The following is a 24,282-nucleotide window of genomic DNA, read 5'->3' as shown; positions in this document are numbered from 1 at the left end:
TCAATATTCTGTTGGATAATTATATGTTAAAACTTGACAGATTTGATTTTCTTTCTTACTGCATGTTCTGATCATACCATGAGATACCATGATAATATTTTTTTTTCTTCTGGAACTTCAAAGTAGTAGTACAAATAACTCAATCTGTAGTGGGCAGTTGCTGCTTTAGAACATGTACACTGGATGGCAGCAAATTTTATTTTCAGTTTTATTTTATCAGTAGTTACCATTCTGTCTTTCTCCTTTCTCGCATTTGGAAGATTCAGTTAAAAATACTCAGTTTTTGCCCCGCTGTCATCATGCAATGATGACTTCACTGAGTTATTATGAATTTATATCATGCTTCTGTGGAGTAGAAAAGTTTGAAGTTATTACTGGAAGAAAAGGACGAGTAATTCTAAAAATGTGTTTAGTGAGTGTCTGTGCACATGCAGTTTGTAAGTAGCTCTGCATGGCTCCGTGCCTGCTGGAAGAGAACTTCTGGTTTGATGGATCGTTCATCTTATTGCTTATTTCACGATGACAAAAATATTAGTCTACAACTGAATGTCCTGTGCTTTTGTTTCTAGGGAAGGAATCCATTTTTTCTTGAGCCATCTATTTTGATTACCATCACAGATGGAAACAAACTGACGAATACAGCTGGAGTTCAGGAGGAGGTAAACTGACATTAAATTCTTTCAAGTTATGATCTTACAAGTTGGTGCTGTGTTGAGGTGAATATTTCTTATACTTTTATTCCTGCAAAAAGTGCTTCTGTTTCATCAGCTTGTTCTACATAGCAAGGAAGCTGGATATGCTGTCATTGCTCAGCCCTCAATTTCATAGCCCATGTGGATTTCCAGACTGTAACTTCAGATAAACTAGAGGATAGAAGAGAAATGGGGTGCTTTACAGAGGAATAGGTGTTACGTTTTCAGATGGCTTATCAAATATTGAAAACTTTCTTAAATCTTTCTTTACCAGCTTCATCTTCCTTTGAATTCTCCTTTGCCTGGAAGTGAACTAACCAAAGAACCATTTCGTTGGGATCAAAGACTGTTTGCTCTAGTGCTGCGTTTGCCAGGAGCTGCATCTGTTGAACCAGAGCAGCTTGGGAGTGTGCCTACTGATGAATCTGCTATCACACAGATGTGCGAAGTTACAGGAGGTACCTGGATATTACTTTGCTCTGATTTACATTTGGCATTTGCCTTAAAACATGTATTTGATTCATTTTTGCGTTAGCTTTTCTCTCACTCAGAATTACTCAGTATCTGCCCGAGTCTTTGTGGTTCTCTTTGAGCTTAGTTTCCTGCAGCATGGGAGAACTTTCTTTGTCACGTTCCTGTTTCAGATGTACTGGATGTGGGAGTGTTTTCTCAGTGCACCAGTGTAGGAAGGATTGAAAATTTCTTAGATTGTCCTTCCAGGGGTTGGCTCTGCTCACTCATGAGGTTGTTATTTACAAGCATAAATGTTGAGTTGTGAGGAAGAGACGTTACTTAATGGGATGATAATTCTGCTGAACGGCTGATAAACTAATACTGAACCTTAAAATAATTAGTTTTGGACTTTGTTCTTCAAGGTCTTTCAGAATTTTTGTTAAATTGGTTCTTGACAAAATGTTGCATGGGAGGGGAGGTTTGGGTTTGTGTTGGTGTTGGTTAGATTTCAGTAGACAAATTGTACAGACTTTGTGAAATCAGAATTTGTTGAGGCCCTTGTAAACTTGCTCTTATTCCAGCCTGATTTAGCCTTAATGGCTTTTCTTATGGAGAATTAAAAGCTGAGCTGTTTTTTTTTCCTTTGGTTTTATTGCACTTGTAAAGCATTTTGCATCAGTTTCTACTAAGCTTGCTGCTGTTATGTTTGATAAAGCTGAAAGCCTTGGCAGTGTGACTTCATTTAACAAAATATCTTCCTTCATTTACACAGGGAGAATAGGAAAGCTTTGAGTGATCTTAATGTTCTCTTGTAGGTCGTTCTTACTGTGTTCGGACACAAAGAATGTTGAACCAGTGTTTAGAATCTCTAGTTCAAAAAGTCCAAAGTGGAGTTGTTATTAACTTTGAAAAGTCAGGACCAGACCCAGCTCCTATTGGAGAAGGTACAGTAACTGTTTTTTCTACTGTTTTTTAAAAAGTGTTCTGTGTGCATGCAAATGTCCTGAAGTGTCTTCAGTTTCCTGCTAACTTTTCACCGCTGTGTACAGGATTTCTCAGAGGCCTAATATAATCTAAAAAAAAGTGATTAAACTGTAAAGTTTCAGTGCTCTGGTTTCTCTTTAAATATTCCAGATCACAGTGGGTGCACTTTCTATAACTTTTGAGTTGTGTTTGTTTAGTCTTGTCTTTGCTATATTGTTCCCAGTATTAGTTTGGTCCTTGGTGGGTTGAACAAGTGCTGTATGTTTCTATGGATGTGAATGGATAACCTTCCTGCTTGCCAGCTCTCCTGTCACTTTCTTCACCTCTTTTTTTGGAGGCTGAAGGAAGCAACAGAGGGAAGTGAGTATTTAATGAAAGTGCTAAATATTGAATTAGTGCTGTCAAAATTTGTGTATAAATGAAATAAATTCAGGAGTATTTGAGTCATACTGTTAACTGATCACAAACTCTTGAATGTTCCTTGCTGCAAGTGAAAAACTCTGTGCTAAGAACAAGGAATTGATCTGCCAGCTGCAAGTGAAGTGCACAACCAAATAGGAAAATGCATCCTTAACATGGAACAGGGTTTCAGCTTTGCAGAATTCATGGCTGGAAAGGAGAGAGCTGTACTTAGAAAATAAGGGTGTTGCTGGAATGTCAGAAGCACGATAGCTTTTAGGATCCCCAGGGCATCCCAGCATAGCCTGTTTTTAACTTTGTTTTCATTACTTGTTTTTAATCACTTTTTTCTTGCTTTATACATTTTTTTTTCTCCTTTTGCTTAATAAATATCATTTGATTGGAAGTATGCTCAAGGCTTTCCTGTAGGGCCATGCAGGACAGCACCTCAGCAGATTCTTGGGTCTCTGTTGGCTCGAATGCTCTCCTGTGGCAAAACAGCTGGTGAAATTGGTTTTTTTCCTTTTGTCACATTTTAAGTGGTGATGTACTGTGAATGCATATGCATGAAGATGCTTATGAGAACTTCTGCCTTTACATAAATTGAGGAAGTCCTCAACTAGAGAGAAATGTGGTGTTCACCAAAGCTGTAGGGTCACTGTGTATATAGCGCAGAGGAGCAAAAAGTGCTGGCAGACTGAAAGGCACGCTGTGGTTGGCCAGCAGTCGAAAGCAGGTCAGTTTAGTAAACTCAAATAATGCTAAGATTCGTTAGGAAGGTGATCTCTTTTGTGCTGTATCAATTGGAGAGCAGTCTGAGAAACTTCTGAGATGCTGTGCTGCTACAAAGCTCTTTGCAGTCAGGGTGGAGGGAACTCTGTGCTAGTATGCTACAGCAGGCTGGCAGATAACACTGCTTTTTCCAGGAAGTGGTGGAGATGAAGTGTTCTCTGACTGCTTTCTCATTAAGAATGTGACAAAAGCTGCTCCTGCCAGATGCATTTGACTTTTCCATGAAACTTTTCTCCACTTTCAGTTTCCATGAGTGGCGACATCAGTCAGTGAGCTTTGCATCCCATGTAGAAAGACTGTAAATGCAAACTGTCTGTCTTTACAGGTGCAGCAGAACTAAAATGAAAGACTTGCTACTGCTTATCAGATGTGTGTCCAAGTACTGATCTTAGACAAATAGCATTTTTCATAATATGAAAGTGCCCTGCTGCACTAATTATCTAATTGTTATGCCACTGGTGTGGAAGGATAGATGGACGAATGTTACCAATTTTTTCTCAGATTATGCTGTTTTACACTTAATGTAGCTTTTTTCAACCACTGATGTAAAGATCTGTGTCTTTGAAAGAGTTGTGATGAAGCACCTTATTGGTTACTAATACAGAAATTTTGCTGGGAGACAAATGCATGCCATGTAGCTTTTTATTTTCTTTTTTTGTTGTTATTTTGCTTTGTTTAAATTTTAGATGGACTTGTTGATTCATCCAGGCCCATCAATTCATTTGCTTCTCAACCGTGGCATAGTTGTCATAAACTCATTTATGTACGGCCTAACCCCAAAACTGGTGTTCCTGTTGGGCATTGGCCAATCCCAGAATCTTTTTGGCCTGATCAGAATTCACCAACACTGGTAAGTCAATAAGAACTGAAAACAAGGATTCTGCACCTAATTAAACGGATTGAAAATGAATACAATTTTTTTTCTTACATTCTCTGTTTGCTAACATGATCTGACTTCACTTTAAAAGGGTAGTTAACATTGTTTTTAACACAGAACAATGTCATGGAGATAATCTATGCTGTTACTTTCTATTTGAAAGTTTTACTTCTATATGTAGTTGGATACTTTGGTAAAGCTTTGAAAAGATTGTAGAATTGATCTACAAATTACCTTATACACCACAGCTTTTAGTTGGAAGCTTTGTAAAATGCATTTTGGGTGGAACAGGGAGCATTTGTTGTTGATGAGGATAGATTGACCTGTTTATTTTCTGATTAGCAGTACTTCATGTACGACCTCTTCTTTCTCTACCAGAAAGAATTAAACTGAAATAGAAAAGCTACCCATTCAAAAAATAAGATAAAAACAGCATTAACTTTGCCCTTTCCCACTAGAATGACCATGCATTTGGCTTGCCTTACTAGCTCTCTTGTTAGGCATGATCTGTGTCTGCACTTTGCCAGTGGGCTCAGTGCTGTTTCCTCCCCACCACCCGTGACTCAAGGGGAAAAGAAATCAAACTCAGCAGGGAGTATCTTGAGAATATTGTTTGGGAAGTGAGTGGTTTATAACCTGTAATTCCGTGACAACAGCAAGCTGGAAAGCGGAATTGGAAGTTTTCTTCAAACATAACTGTGATAGGGGTTGAACAGCATGGGCACTTCTAAGTATCAAGATAAATGGTTGGATGTTAACCATATTTTTCTCTTGTTGGGGAGCAATGTCTGCGTGTTTAAGCTGGAGAAATGCTTAATATTCTGTTGTAGGAGCATGTCTCCTTTTTGAAGGAAACTGGAGCAGGAGTGTTCAAGCTGAAAAGATAGTGAAATGTATACTTCTGAATTTTTTCTTTCCCAAAGAATTAATTTGCTTTTAACTGTAAGTACCAGATAACAGATATGTTATATTTCTCCCTTCCTTTTAGCCTCCACGCACAGCTCACCCTGTTGTGAGGTTCTCCTGTGTTGATTGTGAGCCAATGGTAATAGACAAGCTTCCTTTTGACAAGTACGAGCTTGAACCTTCACCCTTAACGCAATACATCTTGGAACGAAAGTCTCCCCATACCTGCTGGCAGGTATTTGCCCTTTATTTGATTCTAGAAGCATAATGAGTACCCTAAAGTGACTGTACTTTAGTTTTTGTAGGCCTGGAGGTTTTGGGGCCTGGTGTCAGACTGCACCTGATTGGAAGAAGCTTGTCAAGGTTTCCGTTACCTTCTTTCTAATGAATTATGAAAAGCTAGAGTGAATGTTTCCTCTACAGGTTTTGTAATCTCATTTGATTCTGTTTCTAGGTCCCTTTCATTTTGCTGAGAAATGTGTCCCTCAAGCTCCATTCTTGGCTATCTTGCAATTCTCTGTAGGCTTTCATTTGCTTTTGGGAAAACCTGGTGCTTGTTTGCATCGTAGTTTCAGATGTTGATTAGGTAATGATTTCCACTAATTGAAACTGCTGGTGGGAGTCAAATGGAAGCTGTTGATTTTAACCAGATTGACCTTGAAAAGGCTGAAGTTCTGTTGTTGAAATCATTTGTGATTTGGATAAGTGACTTGTTCCTGTATTCTCTAGACAGTAAGGCTTGTAATTCTCTTCTGAACTGTGTTCTTGGAAGGGCTATCTGAATAGATCCAAGAGGAGCTTGACGAGTAATATCGTAGCTGGAAGGGTGGGACTGGAAATGTCTTTGTTCTGCTTTTGTTTCCCTAAAACGTGTTACAACTTCACTTAAAGTGTAACATTTTGGAAGTTGGTTTTAGTTGAAGAAGTCGAAGTTAATTTTAACAAACTTATTTCAAATGTGGGGTTAAAGCACTCCCAGGTATTTTACTTGCCAAAGTCATCCAGGAAATCTTTTTTGACTAAAACCTTTCTGCTCTTTTTCAAAACCTGCTTTTTCTTCTGCCTGATCAACAGACCCATCTGTGCTTGGGAAATGCTCTCACTGTAGAAAGTGTAGAAGGAACCCCATCCCTTAGGCCACCTCCACTCCCAGTAAAGTTCCTGGAAAAGAAATTGAGAAAAAAATGTCCTTTGGAACTGCAAGATTAGATTTTTCTTAGGCAGATTATTTTTGTGTTGCAGATTATTTTGAATGTCCCAATATGTACCGTGCTCATCCTTTAAAACATATCTTTGCAAGTATTGCTTTCTCAGGATTAGTGTTCATGTATACTTCAAAGAAGTCGACATTAAGAAAATGGAAATATGACATAATTGGAAGTTGAATATTGAACATTTGTGTTTGTGTGGGCTTGCTACCTTAGTCTAAAAAGTTTCAGGTTTCTTTTTATCAGTGTTGTAAATGTTAGTCATGCTTTTCTATGAGTCAGAGTCATTTCAAGTGTGTTGTTTTTAATATGTCTTTAATAATGGTCCCCTAACCTATTTTAAATAATCTCCCTGCTCTAATTTTACACCTTGAAGAGCATTTCCATACTGGCTGGCATACACTAAGTGTTGCATGTCTGCGTTTTGTAGCTGGAGAGTTTAAGTGCATGCTCGTCCTGATGCGTGCCACCTTCAACTTGGCTGTTCTTGATAATGGTTGTCTCATTGCAGTTGAATTCAGACTTCTTTAAATGCTGTATGGTTTGTATTCTTTGTGTTCCTGTAATGCAGTGATATCTTTTCTTTTTCTTCAGGTATTTGTGAGCGGCAGTGGAAAATACAGCGAGCTTGGCCATCCGTTTGGGTATTTAAAAGCAAGCACTACTTTAACCTGTGTAAACCTCTTTGTGATGCCTTACAACTATCCTGTTTTGCTCCCACTGTTAGGTAGGTAACACGCTTACATTGGACTGCAGCTACTTGAGAATAAGAACAAATAATTGAGAAGTGGTTGGTGTTCTGCCTTAGCTTGAGACGTTATAAAGTAACGGAGATTGGAGAGTAGAGAATGTTGCAAACTCTTTAATATTAAATTTGGGAGGAGAGGATTTTCATACCCCCTCTCCCTTTTTTTCTCTCCAGCAGAGGAGGAGAGCTACCTGCTTCCAGTGCATGTTTGATGCTGTTCACCTCCTAGACACGTAGCCTCTTCCTTAACCTGGAGTAAGCTTCAACCTCCATTCTTTTCCCTCATTTAGGGTATGGTGTATCCAGGTTTTTCAGTTGCTCTAGTAGCAGCTCATTTTTTATTTTTTCTGGAGGATCAGATGCAGTGTTATGGGTGTTGGGAAGAGGGAATTCCCTGATGCTGTTTAGAGCTGTAAGAAAGAATAGAGCAGTGAAACAGCCTACAGTTCTTCCCTGCCCAGAGGACCAATGTTTTTCACTCTCAAATGAACTTCCTTTCTACAAGAGAGATGATATGAAAAGGTGCTGTGTGAGTAACTGCCATTACCAATTGTGACTGCTGGGGTTTTGGCATAAGGATAATGGCAGAAAGTTTGTTACTAAGCTTTTTAGTTACAGATATAGGATACTTAAATTTATTTTTTTTTTTTTTTGTGGGTGTATTTAATGATACAAAATAACAGTGGAAATCTAAGAAAGTTAACACAGGTTTGATTCTTAGTATCTTACACAAGATTGTTGCATTTGGTCTGGAAAACAACTTAGCAATGCTTTTTCCTAATTGATCTTAATGAAAAAGAAGAGAAATCTGTGCTTGCTGATCAGGTGAATTTGATGATAATGATCCTTGTAGCCTAGCAGCTGTCCCAGAATGTGGAAGCAGGAGACTTCAAGATTAATTTAGTGTTCTCTGTATGCTGGTGGCTGCTGAGTTACTCACTGAAAAGTCATCAATGATACCAGAAGAATTTCCCTGCGTGTTAAGTTCAGCTCTTGTTCCAGGTTGTTGTTCATCCTTAGTCTCCAAGGCATGATGGAATTTATGTTCATGGTGATCCATGATGGAAGGATCTAAATAGTATCACATTCTGTAGGTTTGGTTATTTATGTCTGTTTCTGCAAGAGTGGGTTTTTAGTATGTTCAGCCTGAGGAACACTTCAGAAGGCAGAACGTTTCGCAGAAGGATGCTGAGGTACTTCAGTGCTGAGTGTGTTTGGCAAGCAGGTTACAGAAATTCCCTGTTGAAAGATTGGTTTTGATCACCAAATTCCTAAAGTGAAGGTGAGGGAACAGACGTGGATCGGAGCAGAGGTGAGGTGCTGTGTTGCACAAGGTGTTTTGTGACTGATCTCACTCGTGTTAGTGGGAGGTCATGTCTGCCCATGGAGGGCTGCAGAAGCATCAGAAAGCTCAGGGAGTCAACATGGAGTGGTGCTGTACTTGTCCAGGTGGAATCTAATGTGGGTGGTGATGTTTTCTAGTGTTTTTACTTTGGGTTATGTGGTGTGAGCTGTCACGACTGGACTGTTGTCAGATGAACTGCTCTGGTAATTAGGTTCCAGCTGAACTACTAAAGTTGGATGCTTGTTGACCATTTTCTCTATCTTTCCCTCTCTTTGTTTTTAAACTATTCACTGAGTTTGAAAGTGCATCGAGCACCATTTGTGGCACTGGATATAAAAGATGTGTATTGTTATCTTGTTTGTCTTGATCTGGTGGTTCTCTGTGTTGGTGTAGGGTGGATAAAGGACTTTTGGAGCACGGCTTATACTAACTGATATGTAGTTGTACCTGTTCTCTTGGAATTGTTACAGCTTGTGGTCCATTCCTGGTGGTTACTAAATGCCAGCTTCCCAACAATCCACTGCTTTCAGCTTTCTCTGAGCTTAGGAGAAGTTAAAAGAATTTTATATTGATTTCTGGACTATGTGAAGTAGTATCTGAAAATCAGTAGGTTGGGTTAAAACTGCTTTATGAAAATATTATTTAAAATAATATTTAATATTATTATAGTAATCATTATAATATTATAAAATATTATCCAAAGGATTTGGATTTGATCTGTGAAAGATAGTTAGCTGAGTTTTTGTTTCCTTACTTACATAAATGATGGGGTGCAGCCCAGTGCACAGTGGAAATAGTACATTTTGAGTGCCTGTGTTGTAACCTGCTAACAGTGCATGTCTCAAACTCTTGCAATAGAGGCAGGTAAGATACTGGTGATCTCCTTGAAACTTGTGGCCAAGTTTACTGCTGTGACATTCTTCCTTTTAGAAGAAACTCGTGCTGTGGGGGAGGCTCTCACTGCAGATGAGACAAGTCTTTGCTGAAGCTCTGCTTAGATTTGAGAACTTATTCAGACAGCAAAGATTGTATGCAGTTGAACCAGAGCGTATTATGAACATCTCTACTGTTTAAGAGTGGCTGTGCTGTCAAACTTCAGGGATTATATGCTGGAACTACCTGCACAGAGGAAGACATGGGACAGTAGTAAAGCACTGATAAGGAGTTCAAGGTTAAAGCTGTTACAAGCAACTCATAGGCTTTAAGCTATTAGAACGTGCTATAACACTGAACACTTTACAGGATTTCTAATGTTTTTCATTTTCAGTTTTGGGAGAGAGGTATAGTTAACTTCTGCCATAAAGAGCTAATGGGTTTCTAAGACACGAATGGATATTGCTTTGTATTTGCCATATATTGTGATACTGTCACAGGCTTCTTAGGATAATAGTTCTAAGCATGTGGTACATTGGGATTTTAAGCGGAGTTCTAATTTAGCCTGTCAAACTCCACCCCCTTCCTTCGGGCCTGGAAAGAGAACAGCTAGAACATCTGTAGAGTGCTTCTGATACGCGGTACAAAATTCGTTTAGATTAGAAAATCCCTGTAATTAAGTATGGTTTGACTATGAGAAGTTGGAAAGTTGTGTCTTAACATCTGTTCCATTTGTGCAGAATACTATGCAAGTCAAATTTTCTTCTCCAAATACGTCTTCCTGAAAGCTCCATCTGGAGAAAACAATTTCCTTGCTGCATCTGTCTTTTTCACACCCTTCTCTGTGCAACTCTGTCACCTGCAGCTCCTTCCAGTTAATTTTTGAACATCCCTTTCTTTAGTCCTGTCTTTACTTCCACTAGCTTCACTTTGCCAATGTTAACCTACTGTTTCCCTACTAAAAAGAAACTCGATCTCAGTTGGTAATATACAATTTCTCATGATTAATTGCAGGATACTGTTGTTCACCTCTGTTTAGAGATCACTGTTACGATTTATGGCATGTGCAGCAAATGGCTACGTGCCTTAGATCAGTGATCTTTAAACGCAGCATGCACATCTCTAGTGCGAGCAAGGCATTTGTAACATGGTGTCCAAAGGAAATAATCCATCTAGTTGCCCCTCTCTTAAAGGGCAGCAGTTTTTGTAGCTAATTAGGCTCTCATCTACATGTGAGGCAGAGTTTGCTGACCTAGCGTGAGCTGGCAGTGATGCTGAAGGTACTCCACTCCCCCTTCTCTTAGAGGGGTTTGGTTTAATCAGAAACAGGGAGTCCCTGATGATGCAAGAGAGAGACAAGGGAGGTGAAACTCAGCAGGTGAATCTGTTGCACCTTCCGTGTTACCAGTAGCTGTGCACAGTATTTTAAGTCTGGCATATCTTGTAAGTTTGTCTGTAATGAGAAATTGTTCTGGACTGTCTACCAAAGCTAGGATCGGAGTTCCGAAATCCTTCATACTTAAGGTTAAGAACAGTTTCTGTGGGGAAGGCCCATTGGGAGATGGGAGGAGGGAGAAGAAAAGCTGGGTGGGGGAGAACTTGGCAGTTGAATCTGTGATAATGCTAGTGGTCTGGGACCATATAAACAAAACCTTCTTTTGTTGTTTTCCTTCTTGCAGATGACTTGTTTAAGGTTCACAAACTTAAGCCAAATCTGAAGTGGAGACAGGCTTTTGACAACTACTTAAAAACAATGCCTCCTTACTACATACTGGTATGTTCCTTTTCTCATTTTGTGCTCCTAGGTATAATAATGGCTTATGTGACCAGAATCCTGTGCACCATACCTCTTCCTAGTAAATTTTGTTGACGTAATTACAAGTGAAATTTTAGGTATTAAACATTTTGTTTTGCAGAGGTATTTAGATCAGGTCAAACGTTTTTAAAATAAATCAATTTCTTGCAATATTGAGTATTAGTAACAATATCAATGTAATTGAATGCATTTTTAGATCACTGTATATAAATGAGCTTTGATCTAATATGCTATAGATTGCAACCAAATTTGGCATTGTTTTTCTAACTTGGTAAGGAAAATGCAGATTTGTTTGTTCATTAATGTAACTGCTAGATCTGATAACTGCTGATAGTAAGATACTGGCTGGGCCAGATAAAGGGTGGTGGGAGGAACCATGTCACCTTTTACATGTAGCTTGGACAATGCACCTCAATACGGACTTGCATCATCCCGGCTATTCTGGTACTGAGCCTCTGTGGAAATGGCACCATGCCGTGTGGTGTCTTGGTAATGTGGCATAATGTCCATTGCAAGCTAGTTAGACTACCAAACTCATGTCACCTGTTATCTGAATAGACTTGAATTTTAGTTGCCAAAAGTGGAAAAGCTAGAGCACTAATCCATGTGCCTTAGCTTCCTGTAATTGATCTTATACAATTCTTGTTTAAAGACTTACTCTCTTACTATTGTGTATTTTGTTTTCCTTATAGCCATTAAAGAAAGCCCTAAGGATGATGGGAGCTCCAAATCTGATATCAGATAATTTAGATTGTGGACTTAGTTACAGTGTTATCTCTTACCTTAAAAAACTCAGCCAACAGGTAGTATTGATAAAACCTTTGCAATTAGAAGTGCGTTGATTATTTAGTTTGTGATAATCTTATTATAACACAGTTAATCCCTGTGGGAGTTCATATGGGTGTTCAGCATACACTGTAATCGAGGACTGGGTGAACGTTTCCACCACAAACACGGATGAACTCAGAGTGACTCTGTAGCCAGTGACTGTGCCTTCTGTAAGTGGTGGAGGGGAGTGAGGAGGCCTCCTCAGCTGCATTTTAAGTGTCTGCTAGACCTTTGCATTCCAAAGATTATCACTAATTGGATTTATGACTGCTCTTGCATCATTCATCAGAGCTGAAGTCAGAGGCTTGCTCTCAGTTCCACATTTGTTCCATGGACGCCTTAGCAGTGTGTACATTGCAAACAGTGGACATGCCCGTCCATGGCGAGTAAGATCATAATGAACATTTTATATCTGAGCTTCCTGTTTCCTTCAGGTCAGATCCATTATGTGTGTTGTGTCACCTGATGAAAAATAGTCTTACGGATCTTTCTCTTTTTGTCAGTAATGCCCTTTTGGGTGTAACTGTCTGAAAGCCATGCCTCCTTAGCACGAATGGTTCTTGCAACAGTAGTTTAATGTCTAGAAGTCAGTTGCATAGCAGTGCAACCCTTAGAAATCACAAAGAAAAGATCCTCCGCATTAAAGAATGCACAAAATATGTTCCAAAATCCTCTGAATGACCGAGCATCTATTAGGCATAAAATGTGTTATTTTGCTAATGTAATGACACACAAATTCTATTATTAATCTGCAATATGGAGTTGGAATGGTTTGAAGTGACTACTGTGGTTTTCACAGACGCTGTCAGGACATGAAACAGTTTAAATGTGTTGCATGCATTATAGGCTCTTATATAGGGCCAAGCAATTCCTGAACTCTGATGTGTTTCATCTGTCCTTAAAATTCAGAGTTTCCCATAAACAGTGAAACAAATCCTGCAGAGAATGAGATCTGGGGGAAGTGGGTTGAGATCACCATGCTTAGTCCAGTACAATCATCTGTAGCTGTAATAAGAAAACTTTGTTGATTGGAGGATTTACATGTTTTCAGAAGCTTAACATGAAGCAAATACCTGTAGGTTTAACTACTGTTCTCCCTTATCTTGATGCAAGCCTACTACAAACCTTAGTTATTAGGTTGTATCAAAATGAAATCTGAAATATTGTTTTAAACAGAACTTGACATTAACCTGAGGCATCCCACCTCCAGAGAGTTTTTTGTTTTTCCCTTTTAAAAGTGATTTTTCAGGAGCACAAAAAGAAAGTCACAGACTTGCAGCAAAATCAGGGACATTCAGAACCACCTACTGGCATGTAAATTTAGATAAACTGGCTAAATATTTTTTTTCTCTATGCTAGCGCTGTAGGAGTTTATTCTAAACCAGATCTAATATGTGTCCTCCAGTATATCCCTGGGTGTAGGTAGTTCTCCCATTGGTTGAGTGGTTGGGAACCAAATTGTGGTTTTATTCTGTTGATGTTTTATGCTGGCAGTCTGCAATGCTTGCTCATTCTTTAACTCGTGATGTGATTCCATTTTAGACAAAAATAGAGTCGGAACGGATAATAGGTTCAGTGGGTAAGAAAGTTCCACAAGAAATTGGAATAAAAGTGAAAAATCATTCCAGTGGCCTCTCCTTGGTGCACAGTAGGGATTTTAAGCAACTGCTTCAAGGTATCACTGGGGAATCTCCTCTGAGACTGGCGGAAATGAATGTTAAAGAATTTGCTGGCTTCCACATAGGACTCTTAAACAAGGTAAACAGCTCGGTGCTCTGAATGATTAAGCAGTTGGTTTGTTTGAAATGAGTAATTTTTATGGTCTTAACACAGGAGAAGGAATTGAGGACTTTTGCTGAATTTTGAAAAGTGCATCATTGACATAAGTAGTGACTAGAGGAAATGCAATTTTTTGCCCGTGCTTTTGGGACGTAATTTGAAAATCCCAGTCTTAAGCAATGATTACTGTGTTGGAAGTGACAATCTCTGCACAAGGCAGCTAGTGCTGTCAGTCCAGAAATGAATGCTATTCGTTCTGCTAAAACTGAAAGCGCTGTTGAAAAAAAATTGAGTCTTCCATATCTGATGGTGAAGATCTGAAGTTGCTTTAGAATAATTTTTTTTAGTAGTTGATGTTGTTACAGTTCATAGAGAAATTCCTCTGTGCGTGAGCACTGATGGGTTAACTGAAGGTTATCTGTTTTATTATAAAACTAGGATTTGAAGCCACAGGCATTCAGGAATGCATACGATATTCCTCGGCGCAGCCTTCTAGATCAACTAACCAGGATGAGAACCAATCTTCTGAAAACACACAGGCACATCGTGGGGCAGGATGAAGGTATGCTGCCTCTGTTACTCATTAACAGTTTGGAAGAGAGCAAAATGATTTAACTGACTGAAGTGGAACTTTCTGTCCTGCATGTGGGAAGGAAGTGGACCTTGCATCTTTTATTGAGTCAATCATTATCTTTTGCTAGACTCTGAAAGGGAAAGAATGAAACATTTGCCTTCTGGCGGGAAATATGTTGTGCTTGCTTTGAGTTTTAAAAAGCAATGTTGTGGAAGAAATTTCCCATGCAATAAATTGCAGTAAACCTGTTTGTATATAAAGAGGGAGACATGTTTCACTTCACCCTTGTTAGTTGAGTGCTGGTGGTCTAAATTTGCAGTTTAAAATAGAGATTGAACTTGCTTATTTTTTGTTCTTTTGCCAGTTAAACGTAACTCTTACAAACCTTGTTTCTGAAGTTGTAGTCTTGTACTTTTCTACTTCTTAAACATTGACGCTCGCAGTTGAAGTGCGTGAGGCTTTTACTGCCTTAGTTTTAAGGTCGACTACATTAAGATGTGTTGTTGTGCTGCAGACTGCCTTCACAGTGTTCCTGTTGCTCAAATGGGGAATTACCAGGAATACTTGAAAATGATGCCTTCGCCCCTTCGAGAGATTGATCCAGATCAGCCAAAAAGGCTTCATACATTTGGCAATCCGTTCAAGCAGGATAAGAAGGTAGGATGAATCCGTTATCTGCTGTATTGTTATTTGAAAGCCACATGCATTGTCGCAGAGGGAATTAATCTAGGAATTGATAAAGCAATATACGTGTTTTCTTACTTGTTTTATATACATATACATGTATTTTTTTTCAGGGTATGATGATAGATGAAGCAGATGAATTTGTTGCTGGGCCTCAGAATAAGATAAAGCGTCCTGGAGAGCCAAATACTCCAGCATCTCTAAAGAGAAGGCGTAGCATGTCACCACTGTTGAGAAGGCCACAGTCACCACCAGTTGTAACAAATCATGTTGGTGGGAAAGGGCCGCCGTGTGCTTCTGGATCCCTGGCACATGTGAACCTCAAAGGTGTACCGACAAATAAAGGTATGTTGAGTTGTAGCACAAATCTGGAGTGGAAAGTCTGTGCAAAATAGATTAAAAAAAAAACAAACCAGCAAACTCTCTGTGATTTCTAGGCTAATAGGCTAATTTTAATGATGATTAAGATAGGATTTCTTTTGTTGTAGCTAAGCAGGCTATTCTTGGAGTTAATGAAGTCCTGAATGAACAATAATTTGATGAAATATTTTTAAAAAGTTCTGAAACCTTTCGCCAAGGTGGTTTGGAGTTAGCGAGCCTTTCATTTTAGCTTTTAGTTCTCATTTGTGTATTCTGCAGTGGGGAAAGGAGAGGTCAGGAAGGAAAGTAAAAACAAATACAGTTATGTTTACATACCTATTGCAGCAGAGTCCAGAGAATACTCTTAGTTGTTGAGCTAGGGGAGGGAATACTTGAACTTTACTGTCAGAGTGACGGAGCACTGGCTGCCCTGGGAAGTTGTGGAGTGTCCTTCTCTGGAGACATTCAAGACCTGTCTGGACACTGAGCTGTGCCACCTGCTGTGGCTGCGTCAGCTGTGGGGTTGGACTCTGTCATCTCCAGAGCTCCCTTCCACCCCTACAGTTCTGTGATTCTGTGATTTTTAGTTTACTTAGAAGTCATAGCACTGCAATAGGAATTCAGAAAACGATGTCTTTGTGACAATTCTATCAGATGGTTGCTATCCTAAGGGATATTTTCATTTGATTGCCTTGATTATTGGATAAAACTTCTGAAGAGAATTACTCAGCACTCTCTGATCGTGACACAGTACTTTAAATGAGAAGGGATGCAGGGTAACTTCCTTTTTTGGCTTTTGATACTGAATTATTCAATAATAATATGCATCTTTTTACTTTGTAGACACCACTAACAATATTGTCCAAGATGGTAATGGAGAGAAGAAAGCAGAAAACTGTCAATTGCTGGAAAAACAAATTGATGGCATATCTGTACAACTGGCTCCCTCTGTTCCAGCTGCTATGGGAGATGATGAAATGTTACCCAACGACTTGGACTCTCTACCTGATGAGTTCAATTGTTTAAGTGAAGATGGCTTGGATCACAAAGCAGGCACCAATGCACTTGTTCAAGGGCCTCTAAATTACAGTGTGGCTGGAGATGACCAAAAACGAGCGATGGAGGCGGCTTCAGAATCTGTGCCAAATTCCTTTAAAATAACACCTATGATGCTGGAGGGAAACAATGCTGATATCAAAATTAAAGTGATGAAAGAGGTTCGCAAACCTGGAAGAAGTAAGTTCTTTGTTATATAACATATAATATAATATATATATGTAATACACTAAAAATGGGCAAGGGAGAGAGAAGACTTCTTTTATGTCAGAAGCTATTTTGAAAATTCGTAGAACTTTAGATTTCAAATTGTTTCTGATAACTTGGATATGAGCAGAAGAGGAACGGGAAAGGAGGAAGGTCCTTAAATGGGAGGGCAGGTGAGTTGACAGCAGGGTGTGTGGATGAGTGCCAAGTGACCTTGCTTTCCCTTTAAGTTAGATTAACTGTTGTAAGAAGTATCTTATGAGGCAACTTTCACAGGTTTTATTTTTGTAAGTGTTACCAATGATGTTATGAGACTTGATATTTCAGTAGTGGAAGGCTAACAGTCAGCAATGCCTGTCTTAGACTTTCCCTTATATTGCAGTACTCCTTGTGTGTGTGTGTATATATATATATATATATATATATATATATATATATATATATATATATATATATATACCCTGTGTACTTTGTTCTGTGTTTGTCAGAACTTGTGATTGAGGGCAAAGGCATATGTAGCTATGAGGGCTGGTACACCTTGAAATGTGATTGATGGAAAGGGAATACTGCAGTTAACAGCACAGTAATATCTTATTATTTTGAGAAAGAGTGTAATTGATGATGGAATGCTGTTGTGAGCCCATAAAAACTGAAGACTAAAATTCATTTGCTCTCTATTTTCTTGTAAGGTTTAATAATTCCCCAAAATCTGAATTGTTGTCAGAAAAAGTAACTTGGCACCTTGGCTTTTGTTACGTATAGAGCATCTCCAGCTAATGTGTGTGCTGTAGGATTTACCATAGGCATAATCTTTCAATTCTTCTTAAACTGTGGATGTCCTCAATGTAGTCTGTATCCAAGTGAGTTATTTCTACAATGTAAACTATTGAGCATTTTTCTAATACGTTGTCAGGAGCTGGTAATCAGATGGACTATTCATTCTTAACTCTTTTTCTAATCTTCTGTTGCTTTCCCAAAGCTTAGCATTTCTCTGAGACATAATCACTGTGGCAGATCAGTTCTTGTGGCCTGCCTTGCTGCAGTGTTCAGGGAGGCATGAAAGAGGGGATGCCTCTTTGCTCCTATCATCTGCTTCTGCTGGCGCTGCATCCACGGTGATCTTCTCTGCTGCTCAGACCTCGCCTGCATTTTTCCAAGGGCTGATGTTTCCAGCTGTTGCTCACTTAAGAGAACCTAATTCTTCAGTGACACATTTGGATACCAGATCATCAGTATTGCTTCAGATTATTTGTATCACTGCTTTCTTGTGCACAAAGCTAACGCTGGATTTTTTTTTTGTCCAGCATGTCTGCTGAAGTGTGGAACCCTGGGCTTTGTTGCTTCGACTGTTGAGAGTTATTGAACCTGCATTTGAAAGATGTATTTCTAAACTGTTTGAATTTTTTTTTTTTCTTTTTTTAGATTATGAAAAAATCTTCTCTCTTCTTGAAGAGGTACAAGGACCTATGGAAATCCAGAAGTATTTCATTGAATTTGCTATCAAGGAAGCAGCAAGGTTTGTATGGATAAAAATGACTCAGTCACGAATGGTTACTTTTGATTATGTTAATAAAATATAAAAATGTCCAGTACTGCTACTTTGTTTTCCTATTTTGACGTATTTCAGTTAGCATAGTTGTTCTAGCTGTCAGTCTGCCCTTACTTTTCCTGGAGTAAATGGCCATTAGGTGAAGAAAATGTAGAATAGAAAGATGGTGGTTGTTGGAAGAAAAACTCAGAATTTGTCTGAGTTGGGAATGGTGGCTGTACTAAATCACATTTGTCAGTCCAATCCTCAAGTAAAGGAAGCTCTTCCATGCTGGTAACAGAGGCTCTGGTAGTAGTGTTTGTCATAGCTAAATGATACTGGGTTGTCAAACTGTTGTTTTTTGGGAAATAAATAAATACATAACTTTCTTTCTCTTCCTTAGGTTTAAAAAACGTGTCTTAATACAACACTTAGAGAGAATACTAGAGGAACTAGAGTTCAGCAGCCTACCCAACAGAGTTAATCATGTCAACAGTAGATAATAGTTTACCAGCCAGACGAACACGGACCAGGAATGAGTTTGCTGTGCCGCGGAAGAGTGGAAGAGAATGCAGCTGTTGCCGTCACCATCTTGGCAGTCAACTGATTTTACTGTCAGAGTCTGAGAAGAAGCAGTGGAGCTTTAACTTTACAAACCTCTATCGGCAGGAGCTGGGCTATAACCTTAAGGATTTGCTATGAAAGGTGTGGCTTTTTTCCTGTGGAGGGTGCTATTTGCTCGACAGGCTGAAGAAAATAACCATTGCTGCCCCTCCTGCAGGTGATGAGAATTTACTCATTTGAACACTGTCATTAGACATTTACGTGCTGTAGGCAGCAGGTTGCACTAAATGGGGCACTGTCAAATGCACACACTGTCTGCATCGTGGAGAGAGATCCCATGTGTTCCCCAAAAATAAAAAAACCCTCCCAGAAACACCTGCACTGGTAATATTGCATGTTGCCACCACAGAGACAAGGGTCTTGTTCCTGAGAACTACTAGCCATGCCTTTAAACTTGAGATTCAGTGTAGATTGAGAGTAAAGAAACTGCTATTGTGTTAATGAAAGCTAAAGACAGCCCTGTGACTGTTACCACCTGATGGTCACTAAACAATCTACCTCAGACTCTCTTCTGTTTTGTCTGCAGACATTATGAAAGTGCACCTGAGGCTTCCCAGGTCCCCGACTTCAGTTCTCTTTCATCCTGTGAGGAGGACGGAGATTCTTCAGGTGGCCTTGGCACACGCTGTGCTTTGGAAGCACTAAAAGGAAACGCTTTTAAAAACGTGTATTTTAATGTTCATACAAAAGAGATTATTTTGAACAGTATTGTTACCAGATCACTAATTTGATATTTTAACTGTATAAATTTTTTGGAACATAATGTATATATAAAATAAACCATTTTATTAATTTTTAAGAAGTGCTGATCTGAGGAGTCTGTAGCGGGCAGCATGGAGTTCCGCCAGTTGTCTGTCAGCAGCAGGCTGCTGATGTTTTTGTAATTCTGATCTGCACGCCCTCAAACTCAGCTTATGGTAACAGCTGCAGATCGTGTCTGTATTCATCTTCCTATGGCACGAGCCCTGGGGTGCCTTGCCCCATCAGGCAGTTCAGCTGGTGCAGCTTGTGCATGTTTTCACTCACTGAGTTCCGTCTGACCAAATCCGTGGTTACCTGAGTTGGTATCCTCTCCTCTATTCCTCTTTTGTCAAAAGGCAATTTTATATTCGCAGAACATGCAAAGAAGACTGAAGCACCTGCATGTAATTCAATTCTTCCTTTTAACAGTACCAATAAGATGCCACTAGTAGGTAGCTCTTCAGATAATTCTGTATTTTCAGTTGTTCACGTATGAAAACATCCTCTGATCCTTTAACAGCTTTGTTTTAAACGGCAGGATGAAGTTGTGCTCATGTGAATGAGCTCTTTATGAAGTACTGTGAACATCCTAAGGATTCTATTTGACCAGCCAGCGCGAGAGGCAGGGAAACTGATCAAAGTTGGTGACCTGGACTTCTGTTCCCACTGGTGTTTTCAGGACTAGCCAGCCTGTGAGATGTATTTTCCTTGTTCTCTGAAGGACCTTCTGGAAGTGGTAGTTTGACTGTTGGAATTACACCAGTGAAGTTCAGAAACAAAATAAATTCCAGCAGCAGCAACTCTCTGTTATAATGTTATGTGGATGAAGTGATACAGGGAAAGAAGTTACTGTAAACTCTTAGCTGTTACTTATCTGTACATTTGAACATATTTTTAAAAGATACAGTCATACCTCGGAGATCAGTGATACAAATTGGGATTCGGCTCTTCAGAATCGTTATGTGGAAGTCGTATGTCACCAGAATGGACCTTGCATGCCAAATGTTGGGTTCTTGAGATGGAATTGATTGACAGTAGGTCACATGTACTGCCTGTACATGGTTTTACAATGCATAGTTATGTGCGTCGAATTGCTTGTGATTTTTTAATAGTGTTTTTTAATAGTAGGTGGTAAGAGGAGATGGGCTTCTTCTAGTCAATTCTTACTTAATTTTCTTTACTGATTCCAGGAGAGCTGCTTGATCGCGGTGTGCCTGTGCAGAGGCTGAGTTTTTAGGTAGTGACCTTGTTTGTGTAGTATCTGAACATAATCTTTTGATGTGATACAGTTGGCTGCCAAATCAGGTATAGGGAGATGGTGACCTTGTTTGGAAACCTGTATATCAGAAAATGCACAGGAATAAAATGAATTTGGGTAAGAACATCAGAGGAGAAGCAGCTTTACACTGAACTGGACATGAATCTTCATAAGAAAGAAAGAAGACATGCCATCTTCAAATTGTTCAATGAGAAGATGAAGAAAAGTCTGGATGCACACGGTCCTACATCCCAAATGGAGCACATAATGAACATTGTTTGCTTAGGAAGCCAGTGGATGTTCTCAGACTTGTGTTAAGGAGAATATTAACAGAATCCTTTGTAATACAAACAACCTTGTTTGACGTGGGTGGCAAATGCGTTGAAAAAAATACAGCCATGGCTTTCAAATAGCACAATTCACTTTGATGTGCAACCAGGACAGCCAGGAAGGGTTGTGCTGGTGTCAGACCTTCCTTCTTGTGCGTGGAGACCCTGACCCCTGCAGCAGTGCTGCTGAGTGCGTCTGGTCAGCTTCTGAGCAGCAAGAGTGTTCCATGGGATGAGGAAACGGGCACAGGCTGGGCAGTGGAAATGTGTCTGTGGATGGGATTTGGAAAGCTGCGTGTGCTTTGATCGTACTTGCGTTTGTTGAGCCCTTGTACAAGATTGGAATAATGCAGCACATCTGAAGTGAAATGTTAGGGGAAAAAAACCACAACTGTAGCTTGCTGTGTTTTCCATAAGGAGCATCGTTTAACAGTCCAAGTTAACAGTGTATCTTCATGCTAAAGGTGGAAAAGTGTGGTGCCCTGGTGTCCAGATATCTGTATGTGTTCTGCTTTTTCTGTTGACTCTGATTGGGCATCCTCAGTGCTTATTGTCTTCATTCTTCTCTTACAAACAAGAAGCTTTTCTCTTTCCTGAAGTGAGCCTGCAGCCTTGCTGCTCTCAGGCCCATTTGCTGATGTCTCTCAGGTGCTCCTGTTTCCAGTTTGTGTGCTGTATGTTTATGATGTGCAGGGATGTATTCTTCCCCAGGCCTAGCCAACATCAGAAAGCGACTGTCATCTTCTGAAATAACAGCTGGAGAGGCTGTTGCTCAGCTATGCTTGGCTTTGCAATGGTTAAGAGGTCTCATGTCTCCCTTTACAGGAAAAAGTAATTTTCCCGTAACATTTTTGTTTTGTAGTTTTCTCTGGGTCCTGCCTCTGAGCTGGCTGGCTGAAACGGCAGTGATGTAGTGCATTAAGTTTTGTTTCTTTAATATCTGCTAAGAAGCTTCTGATGGAAAAAATAAGAGTGAAAATGGATTGCCTAATGGAAACAAACAGTTTGTAAAGCTGAACTGGAGTGTTTCATAACAGCCAGCATGGCAATATCACACCTTTAGCAAATGGGCTCTGTAGCACTTGTCCTGAAGAATATGCAACCTAGTTAAGCTGAAAATGAGGCCAAAGACACCTCAAATCTGGCAAAAACAGCATTTGGCAGAGATCTGAAGGAAGGATGTTAGTCACTGGGTTTAAATGGAGCTACAACTTTCAGGTCTGCAAAAACAAGCTCTGAAGTCTGTCAAGTGGAAAAGGAAGAAACGGGAGAAGGAGAATGCTTTGGGATTTAGCAAAAGCTTGTGGCCTGCAGGAATGGTTGTCAATGCTGTGATCAGCTTTTTGAGTGCTTTCCTTACAGTGGCATTTCAGGTGGGGAAGACTAAACCAAAGCCACCGAGTGTGTCTGATTTACTGGGCCATCCCAGTCCAGCTGCAAATCAGCACATGACTTCATCCCTGGAAGCGGCCTGCTGGCTTGGCTTCAGTGTTGGTGCTTTTCTTCTCTCCTGTGTTGACAGTGCTCCCAACTGTCTCTTGGTAGTGGCTGACGCAGCGTGGAGTTCTGCAGGAACCCTGTTGTCCATCAGGGAGTGCGAGTACAGGGTTTGAGAGAGTTGGTGGGAACGGCAGCTGCCTCTTAGATGCTGTAAAAGCCAGTTTCGTTTCATCTGTTTTCTGCTTCAGAACCTTATTTAAGAAGCCTATGAGACTGTTCTCAGGGCTGGGGGTGCAGATGTGGCGACTTCAGCAGCCGATAGTTGAGAGTTCAGAAAAAGGGGGAAGAAATGCTGAGGAAGAGGTTAAACTGCTGGTACAACCTTGCAGTTGGCTCAGTGCAGGGTATTTTCAGATGTGGTGAAACAACGTCACTGTGTATGGCTGCCCTGGACTGGCAGCCACGTGGGTTTTCCTGGAATGGAGACTGCTGATACCGTGTCAAGAAAAGGAGCCTTGAACATGAACTGGGGAGCTGCTAAAGAAGTTGGCGTCTTTGTTTTTGAACTTGGACCGAAGCTTGTGTACAGTTTCTGGTTGAACTGAGAAGAACAGCTTGGTCTGGGAAACACAGCAGAATGGAAACCCCCCAAATGGATTTTTGCTGCAGATCTGTTTTCTGAGAGCCGGGGGAAGTTTTATCTCTTTTATCTTCTGCAATGGGAGTTTCACAGTTATTTTTGATTCTAGGATCAGCTCCAGCTGCAGTGGAAGCAGCCAAACCCCTGGCATTATTGCTGTCATCTCAGTCACTGCCACTCCTCTAATGCAGGCAGTACTGTGTGATGTCCCTGAAAATACTGTGCACCTCTGGCGAGTTTCTGGGTACCTGTGCTGCCCTGGCCGTGCTGAGCAGGACAAAGCCGTTGGCGAGGCATCTGTGTGCTGTGCCTGTTTATGTAAATGTAAAATGTAAAATGCTTGCAGGACAGCGAGGAGGAGGAGAGGCTCAGAGTGTTTCTGTAGCCAAAAGGGCAAAGCTTGTTCTGCACAGCCTGCCTGGTTTTTGTCATTTTCTCAGAGTGCGTGTGTATTTTAATTTTACATCTATTTGTCAATATTTGATTTGTAGAACATATCAGAGACCTTCCATCCTTTAGGAGCGATGCAGTTGGAAGGCTTTCCCTCTTGCTGCTGTGCAGAGGAAGAACCGTGCCCTGCAGCCATCCCACTGCATGGGCCTGGATGGGCGCAGTGGTTGGGTGCACTGGCAGTGAGCACGCTGGGTGTTTGGCAGTGGGCAGCAGGAGTGTGGAAAGGCAGATGCTATTTCTTGAAGTGGTGGTAGTGGTGTGAGCAGGGACTGCGTGCACAACTTGTTTCACTTAGGAAATCGTTGGTGTAATTGAGCTCTGAGCACGGGACATTGAAGGCTTTTTGTCAGTTTCTCTTGCTGCAGTGGTTCTTGGTAAGGGGTGCCTCAGGAATCAAGGCTGCTTTTGTAAGTTGGACAGAAATAACAATGAGCCTTCCTCCCCAGGACTGAAAAGTGCTAAAATTTTTGCTGATTGCAGACTATTATCATGCAGCTGCTCGACAGTGGCATCCCAGCCATGGAAAAATAACATCAGTTCTTGAAGCTATTTTCCAGTCTGTGCAGCATATTACAATCCTTTGTGCACAGCTGGCACATTTAACTTTGATTGTGTCGTTTAAGTGGCTGATCTGAGAGCAGCTTGGATCCCAGTTGCTTGCAGAATTCAAAGCTAAGATTGTCCCAGT

At 40.3% G+C, this 24,282-nt stretch overlaps 1 protein-coding gene across 8 annotated transcripts in view; it reads left to right on the top strand.

Moving 5' to 3' along the window:
• The window catches only part of LOC128076032 (integrator complex subunit 6-like), a 49,821-nt gene extending 30,286 nt beyond the window's left edge, over positions 1 to 19,535 (top strand). For 2 of the 8 annotated variants that reach the window (XM_052673305.1, XM_052673304.1), the window contains 15 exons: positions 570 to 659; positions 967 to 1,150; positions 1,961 to 2,089; positions 4,007 to 4,170; positions 5,186 to 5,338; positions 6,906 to 7,038; positions 10,957 to 11,051; positions 11,786 to 11,896; positions 13,464 to 13,679; positions 14,139 to 14,262; positions 14,789 to 14,931; positions 15,072 to 15,303; positions 16,162 to 16,554; positions 18,004 to 18,097; positions 18,513 to 19,535. In XM_052673305.1, the coding sequence (XP_052529265.1) occupies positions 570 to 659; positions 967 to 1,150; positions 1,961 to 2,089; positions 4,007 to 4,170; positions 5,186 to 5,338; positions 6,906 to 7,038; positions 10,957 to 11,051; positions 11,786 to 11,896; positions 13,464 to 13,679; positions 14,139 to 14,262; positions 14,789 to 14,931; positions 15,072 to 15,303; positions 16,162 to 16,554; positions 18,004 to 18,097; positions 18,513 to 18,612 (2,361 nt within the window). In that variant the 3' untranslated portion in view covers positions 18,613 to 19,535. The other 6 variants (XR_008204223.1, XR_008204222.1, XM_052673306.1 and 3 more) reach the window with 6 other exon arrangements.
• The last annotated feature ends 4,747 nt before the right edge of the window (positions 19,536 to 24,282 follow it).

The sequence above is a fragment of the Tympanuchus pallidicinctus genome, unplaced genomic scaffold (genome assembly GCF_026119805.1).
Source record: "Tympanuchus pallidicinctus isolate F22 unplaced genomic scaffold, pur_lepc_1.0 scaffold13, whole genome shotgun sequence".
Taxonomy (NCBI): domain Eukaryota; kingdom Metazoa; phylum Chordata; class Aves; order Galliformes; family Phasianidae; genus Tympanuchus; species Tympanuchus pallidicinctus.
Note: the sequence above shows the minus strand (reverse complement) of the source record. Positions and strands in the feature narration are given on the sequence as shown.